At 49.8% G+C, this 7854-nt stretch overlaps 1 protein-coding gene across 2 annotated transcripts; it reads left to right on the top strand.

The window, feature by feature from the left end:
- Positions 1 to 253: 253 nt before the first annotated feature.
- Positions 254 to 5457, top strand: PYGO2 (pygopus family PHD finger 2). Of its 2 annotated transcripts, none has more exons than XM_032234360.1 (3): positions 254 to 527; positions 2746 to 2795; positions 3268 to 5457. In XM_032234360.1, the coding sequence occupies exons 2-3, from the start codon at positions 2754 to 2756 to the stop codon at positions 4354 to 4356; spliced, it is 1131 nt and encodes a 376-aa protein (XP_032090251.1). In that variant the 5' UTR covers positions 254 to 527; positions 2746 to 2753; the 3' UTR covers positions 4357 to 5457. The 2 variants fall into 2 exon arrangements, with proteins under 2 accessions (XP_032090251.1, XP_032090250.1); XM_032234359.1 differs by lacking the exon at positions 254 to 527 and adding an exon at positions 556 to 841.
- The last annotated feature ends 2397 nt before the right edge of the window (positions 5458 to 7854 follow it).

Genomic DNA, 7854 nt, shown 5'->3' with positions numbered 1-7854 from the left:
GGAAGAATGGTGGGAGGAGAGAAAGGAAGAAATAAATAGAAATATACAGAGAGAAAAAAAGGAGGGAAGAAAGGAAGAAAAAGTGGAAGAAAACAAAAAAAGGAAGGAAAGGGAAGAAAGGAAAAAAGGGAGGAGGAAAAAGGGAAGGAAGGAAGAAAAAAGGAAGGAAGGAAAGAAGGAAGAAAAGGAAAGGGAAGAAGAGAAGGAAAAAAGGAAGAAAACAAAAAGAAAAGGAAGAAAAGAAAGGGGAAGAAAGGAAAAAAGAAGGGAGGAGGAAAATAGAAAGGAAGAAAAAAAAGGAAGGAGGAAAAGAAAAAGAACCACTAGAGACTCAAGATGGTTGAATATGTTTATTTATTCCTGCCATGAGCTTCTAATTCAGCAACGTCATCAACATCGGACACAAAACAGCGCCGGCTAGTGACGTCACCGGCGTTCCCGCTCCATCCTTCTGAAAGGCGCCTTTTTTTTAATACTCTCGAACCATAGAGAAAGACGTGAGGCCGACGCCCAGAACAGCCAGACTGGTAAGCCGCCTGCAACATGTCGCCCGGAACCGGAAGCGAGTGTTTCTTCCCCCTCCCCCTTTTCCCCTCCCGTCTTTTCTATCAGCTTCCGCTTCCGGCTCGCGTCGCGATGGCGCGGCCTGGGCCTCGGGGCCCCTCGTAGCCGCCTCGCCCCGCGCCCGCTTTACTTCTTATGGCGGCCCCGCACCCCGACAAGCTGGAGGGGGGAGTAGGCCTCGCTCCGCCTGCTCCGGGTCCGCCTCCTCCTCCGCCGCCGCTGCCTCCTCCGCCGGGGAGCCTCGCCACGGGTCCAGGCCGCAAGCAGGGCAAGGCCGGTAAGGGAGGAGCGGGAAGGGGTGGTGGTGGTGGTTGCCATGGAGACCGGAGACGGCGTTGCTAGGGAGACGGGGCCCCACCTGACTGGGGGGCGGGAGGGGGAGCTCTCTTACTCGGGCAGGCGGAAATTCAACCGGGAAAGTGGGTGATGGGCATTGTGGTCCGTCCCCCTGCCAGGGAGCCCCCTTCCCATACGGGCTGGTGCTGCTCATTGCAAGAGGGGGCAGATTTAAGCCCCTCCCCCTCCAAAATAACCCCTCCCCTGCCAGGTAGGCTTCCCCCCTCCAACCAAAATCCCCCCCCTGCAACCACAACCCTGCGAGGTAGGAAGGCTGACTTGAAAGAAAGGGAGCTTTCATGGCCCTGGAAGGTCATTTTTAAAAAAAATAGTTATAATGTATAATACATATAACTATATATATAACTATATATATAACTATATATTTGTGTTTTTTATTTGTGCTGATAAATAAATAAATAAAGGGAGACTAGTATAGATCTATTTCAAGCTATTTAGCTCTCATCAGCTAGCCATGCCCTTGCTGGGATTCGAACCTGTGCTGTATAATCCCAGTAAGGGTGTGGCTAGCTGATGAGAGCTAAATAGCTTGAAATAGATCTATACTAGTCTCCCTTTATTTATTTATCAGCACAAATAAAAAAACACAAATATAACAAAAGGCAACAGTAAAAATATTGGGTTTCTGTCGTGATGGACTCTTGTGACGAGCCGATTGACAGGTGTTGGAAGCAGTTAGCTTCCTCCTATAATTGGGGCTTACCAGGGGTTGTGACACTAATATATAACTATATATATAAAGTTATATATAGGCCACACCCAAGCATTGGGACTGCTGCCACTTGTCACAAGGGTGAAAAGCATCCCAATGGCTCCGTGTGGGCAGGTTTTGCACTCATAACCCACCTAACAGCAGTCCTCGCAGTAGCGTCTTAGGCCTAAGTATATTTACCCATGTTTATATAGTTGGTTAGTAAGGTAGGTAGGTAGGTAGGTAGGTAGGTAGGTAGGTAGGTAGGTAAAAGGAGGAAGGAGAGGAGAGATGAGAAGGAAGGAAGGGAAGGAGGGAGGGAGGAAGGAGTGGATAAGGAGGAGTGGTTGAGAATAAGGAAAGAAAAACGGAAAGGAAGGAAGGAAGAAAGGATGAGTGAGTGAAAAGGAGGAAAGAGAGGAGAGGAAGGGAAGAGAAAGGAAGGAAGGGGAACAGTGAGGGAGGAAATGAGTGGATAAGAAGAAGTGAATGAAAAGAAGGAAAGAAAGACGGAAAGGAAGAAAGGAGAAGAGAGGATCAAGAGTGAATGAAAAGGACAAAAGAAAGGAGAGGAGAAGATGGGAAGGGAAGGAGGGAGGAAAAGAGTGGATAAGGAAGAGTGGAGGAAAAGAAAGGAAGGAAGGAGTTGAGAGGATGAATGGGTGAAAAGGAGGAAAGAATGGAGAAGATGAGAAAGAAAGAAAAAAAGGAAGGAGGGAGGAACAGAGTGGATAAGGAAGTGGAGTGGGTGAAAGAAAGGGGAAGATGGGAAAGGAAGAAAGAAACAGAGAGACAGATGAAGAAAAAAATAAATAGGCCCCCAATTATTACCATCCATCTCATCTTTTCTATCACCTCATATTGGTATCATTATTATGATTATTATTACTCCGGTGCTTTCCATATACGCTGAGAGCTTCTGCGCCGGAAACAAATCCCCGTCTATTGGTGTGATCGTTTCGTAATCACAATTGGCGAAATTAAATTTTAAAAAAGGGAAAAAATAACAGTACTGGTGTCATTTGAGGAAAAAAAAACACCTTTGAGAAAACTTTGACCCGGACAACGACTGACAAATCTCTATAAGATGCTTGGACCAATATTCTCAATTTCTCCTTTTCTGCCTTTGTCAGGTCTTCAAATGAAGAGCCCAGAGAAGAAACGTCGCAAGTCCAACACGCAGGTATATTTGAGGTAGGGGGTGGGTGGGTGGGTGTGTTTCAGGTGCCCTGGGTTCGAGACAGCCTTGGGTTCTTATTCCCATACTCCTCCCTCCCGTCGTGTATTTATATATGCAATTTTTTTAATGGCCATGTAAAAGAATGGGCTTCCCCTTAACAGCCGTTAATGCATGCAGATTGGCTTAAAGAGCACAGTGATTCTTTTAAGGACAACTGCAAAAAAATGTCATAAAGTCGGGTCTGGTCACGGGGCGCCTCGAATTTATGACGGTAACACAACTGGAGATTTTGTCTCAATCGCGGTAAAATGAGGATTACCCATATTAAGTTAGTCTAATCTTCTCTTCCCCCACACTTGGTATCTTCCAGATCTATTGGCCTCCAGCGCCCCCTGCTGGAAACTGTGCTTGTAAGTCCCCCTCTCTGGCCAATATAGGAATGCCGGTCTGCTTATTCGCCTCTTTCTTCTTGCAGGGCCCCTCCTATTCCCACCTCTCGGAGTTTGCCCCCCCTCCCACCCCGATGGTCGATCACCTGGTGGCCTCCAACCCATTTGAAGATGACTTTGCCATCCCCAAGGTTGGCTCCTCTTCCGCGCCCTTCCTCGGCAACCCCGGCCCCTTTGGCAACTTCCGCATGCAAGGGGCGATGGGCCCCCAGGTCCCGCCCAGCTACGGCGGGGGTCCCCAGCCCATGCGGAGGCAGCCGCCCCCCTTTGGACCCAACCAGATGGGCCCCGCATTCAACATGCCCCCCCAAAACCCTGGCTACGTCCAACCCGGCGGGATGGGCTTCGGCGGGCAACCTTTCGGGCAGCCGCTGGGACAGAACTTCAGCCCCCCCGGCGGGCAAATCATGCAGGGGCCCATGGGGGCGTTTGGCCCCATGATGTCGCCAACCATGGGGCAACCCCCCCGCGGGGGGGACATGGGCTCTGGGCCAGCTCTCAACCCTCCAGGCGGACCGCCGATGGCCCAGCGATTCAGCCAGCCCGCCAACCTCTTTGGACAGTCCCCCCTGCAGCGCCCCAACCCTAACCTCTCCAGCCTGCCCCCTAACCCCAGCCCCTTCCCGGGGCCCGACCCCGGATTCCCTCCCTCTGCCGAAGACAGTGGGACCGGCAAGCCCCTCCACCCGCCTCCCAACAGCTTCAACCAGGAACAGCACACCGGCTCGCCGGCGGCCGTCAACGGCACCCAGCCCGCCTTCCCGCCCAACAGCACCGGCCACAGCGGCCCCACCGGGACCCCCGAAGGCAACCCCTTGCCCCCCACCAGCAAGGCAGCTGGCAACTCGGGCCACCAGCCTCCGCCCGGCTTGGTGTACCCCTGCGGCGCTTGCCGCAGCGAAGTGAACGACGACCAAGACGCCATCCTGTGCGAGGCATCGTGCCAGAAGTGGTTCCATCGGGAGTGTACGGGCATGACGGAGAACGCCTACGGGCTGCTCACCACCGAGGCCTCAGCTGTCTGGGCCTGCGACTTCTGTCTCAAGACCAAGGAGATCCAGTCCGTCTATATCCGGGAGAGCATGGGACAACTCGTGGCCGCCAACGACGGCTGAGACTTCCCCCCGTCGTCATCCCGGTGGACAGAAAGGACGGCCGATCCGGTTTGTACCACTACGAGACACTCCTGGCTGAGGAGGGGGGCAGCAAATCCCATCCCTGGAGAATTTTGGACGGCCGAGAAAAAAGACCCCACGACTTCCAGTGGGTTTCACTCCTGACCCTGGACTTGCTGGGCACACAGTTGGATGGCCGGAAGATCCATTTTACGCCTTCATCCACTATGGGAGCTTTGTCGTCCCTCCTGGGTTTGTCTTTCGCCCTCCTTGACCCACAACCTTTCTTTAAAACTGCAAAGCCTTGACAGAAAAGAGAGAGAGAGAGAGGAGGGGGCGTTTTCCCAGTCTCCCCCTCCCATCTTCCATTCCTCTCCTCCGCCTCCATTCAAGTTTCGGCTCAGCCCTGTCCCTCCGTTTGGTCTCGCCGCGAAATCGTCCGGTTTTCTTCCAGTAAATTCACCAATTCAAGTAATATATACCTCTTATTTGGAAGAGTGTGGGGAGGGGGTTGCAGGGGCATCTGACAGGAAGAGAGTCTTACAGAACACAACCTGAGGACTTGTCCGGACGCTGCTCCTGAATTTGGAGCTTCCGCGCTTACTTAACATTTTGGAACCCTCCGCTGTAGCCGGTCATTTCGGTAGCTCGAAAGTGGCTGCCGGGGTTTTTTTGACAAATAATGGGGGGAAACTTGACAGAACGACAAACTTTGGCCCTTTTTTTTTCTCCCGAGAAGACTGTAAAACAAACGAACAAAAAAAAGAACCAACTTGGGACCTGTTTTTTTAATTATTATTATTATTATTGTTATTATTATTATTACGTTCGCCTTCCGGTAATTTTCCCAACTGACATTTTTTTTGGGTCGCTGTGTCCGTTTTTCTTTCCGTCGGGCTTGTGTTTGGTCACGTGCTTAACGGATGTGTCTTTGATCGTTGTTTCTATCCTGCTGGACATTCGGCGGAGAGAGAGAGAACTGGGGAGGGGGTGAGAGAAAAAGAGAGGGAGTGGGGGGGAGAAGCAAGGTATAGCTGGATTGATACACAACCCCTCCCTCGTGTTTTAATGTTGCGGACATTAAAAACAAAGTGAATTTTGTACCAATTTCAGCTGGCGTTAACTGAAAAAGGGCTCTCGTCTAGGTGGCGAGATTTCAGATTATTATTATTTTTCCGCCTTGCCGTGGTGTGTTTGTATGTCTCGAGGTCCCCGTTTTGTGAAACACACTCACTTCCATCCCTCACACGACAAGAAAAGAGACGTTGGCTCAACTTGAAGTTCCCTTATAGCGTTTGGAGTTGGGTATAATAAGAGCCGGTTTGCTCAGGACACCAGGAGACAGTGAATTCCAGTTCTGACTTAGGGATGGAAAGTTGGGTGGGTGACTTTGAACCAATCACCAGGAGATGGTGAATTCTAGTCCTTCCTTGGGCACAAAAGCCGGCTGGGTGAGTTGGACTAATCACTAGGAGACGGTGAGTTCTAATCCTGACTTACCCATGAAACCTTGGGCCAAATCACCAGGAAATAGTGGGTTCTATGCCTTAGGCACGAAAGCTGGCTAAGTAACTTTGAACCAATCACCAGGAGACGGTGAGTTCCAGTCCGGCCTTAGGCACGAAAGCCAGCTGCGTGACTTTGAGCCGATCGCCAGGTGTCGGTGAGTTCTAGCCCTGCTTAAAGTCTGAAAGCAGGCTGGGTGACTTAAAAACCAGCCCCTTCCTCCAGCCGTCAACCCACCCACTTCACAAGATTGTTGCTGGAGAAAACAGGAAAGAATATTAGCTATGTTTGCCACCTTGAATGATTTATATATATATACACAAATATAACAAAGGCAACAGTAAAAATATTGGGTTTCTGTCGTGATGGACTCTTGTGACGAGCCGATTGACAGATGATGGAAGCAGTTAGCTTCCTCCCATAATTGGGGCTTACCAGGGGTTGTAAAAATCTTATATATATATATATATAATTGCTATATATATATAGCAAGTTAAAAATTAGTAAATAAAATTAGAAAACGTCTTTTCTCCCACTCATCTCAAAACGCACTTTGGATTCACAAGCTTTTTAAAAGACTCCCAGACCGTTTAGGGAAGCCCATAAGTTTTAAAAGTTTCTCCGCCTTTCTCTGGGAGTTGAGGTCCACCAGTCACAAAGCTGCCAGGTGTGGAGAGCCCCCCCCCCCCTGAATTAAGATGCCCTCCTTATCCAGTCCTCTCCGTATGCCAATGCTGTGAGAGGGGGGGAAGAGGGAGGGAAGGAAAGAAATTTTGGTCCAGGATATTTGATCCAGAAAAAACAACAACAACAGTGTCCTGGCCTCTCTCTTTTTTTAAAAAAAAGCACCCTGTGTTCCTCCATTTGTCCTCCCCTGATTGATGACTTTCATCCTGCCCGAAACATTGCCGCCGCTACCACCAAGCAACCGGTGCTCCGTGCCAGGACGAGTTGCCCAGAAGGGATTAAAAAGCATTTGGCACCAGGCTCAAAAAATCAAAATGTTTTCGTTCTGCTGGCCAGGGATGAGACAGCTCCAAGCAGGATGGAAAATTCCTGGATCCAACAAAGAGAAAAGAGGGAGGAAATTGACTTCCTTGGCAGGAAGAAACACTCGGTGTCTGAATCCGTGCCGCGAATTTGGATCGTTTCTTTGGCCAAGCCTCCCCAAATCCCCAATTCTAACCTCGCTGGTGTAATCCTTTTTTTTTCTCCCCATGTTTTATTTATATTACTTCCCATTTCCATCAAACTCTGATCTGGGTGCAGTTATTTGAACAGTCACAATCCACATATTTGTTGTCATATTCATCACAATTATATTAATGTAACTATAAGGTAAAGGTTCCCCTTGCACATATGTGCTAGTCGTTCCCGACTCTAGGGGGCGCTGCTCGTCTCCGTTTCAAAGCCGAAGAGCCAGCGCTGTCCGAAGACGTCTCCGTGGTCATGTGGCCCGCATGACTCAATGCCAAAGACGCAATGGAACGCTGTTCCCTTCCCACCAAAGGTGGTTCCTATTTTTCTACTTGCATTTTTTACCTGCTTTCGAACTGCTAGGTTGGCAGAAGCCGGGACAAGTCATGGGAGCTCACTCCGTTATGCAGCACTAGGGATTTGAACTGCCGACCTTTTCTGATTGACAAGCTGAAAGAGAGAGAGAGAAATGAGGGTCCCACGACGCGTTCTGAGCTCCGTGGTTTCCTTGTAGACGTTTCCTAACCCAACTGGGTAACACCATCAGTACTACAGGAGAGGGGTTTGCGGAGAAGAGAGGAATGAGAAGGGAAGGAGGAAGAAAAGGTAACGAGGGAGCCTTGATTGTCTCCAGTTGTAGGTAACATTATCAGTGATTCTGGGGTTTGTGGAGAAGAGATGGAGGAGAATCGTCATTAGTGCTACAAGAGAGGGATTTGTGGAGAAGAGAGGAATGAGAAGGGAAGGAGGAAGAAAAGAAGGAAGGAAGGAAAGAAAGGAACAAGGAGGCCTAGA

This window comes from Thamnophis elegans, chromosome 17 (assembly GCF_009769535.1).
Source record: "Thamnophis elegans isolate rThaEle1 chromosome 17, rThaEle1.pri, whole genome shotgun sequence".
NCBI classification, from domain to species: Eukaryota; Metazoa; Chordata; class Lepidosauria; order Squamata; family Colubridae; genus Thamnophis; species Thamnophis elegans.
This window is presented reverse-complemented; position numbering and strand designations above follow the sequence as displayed.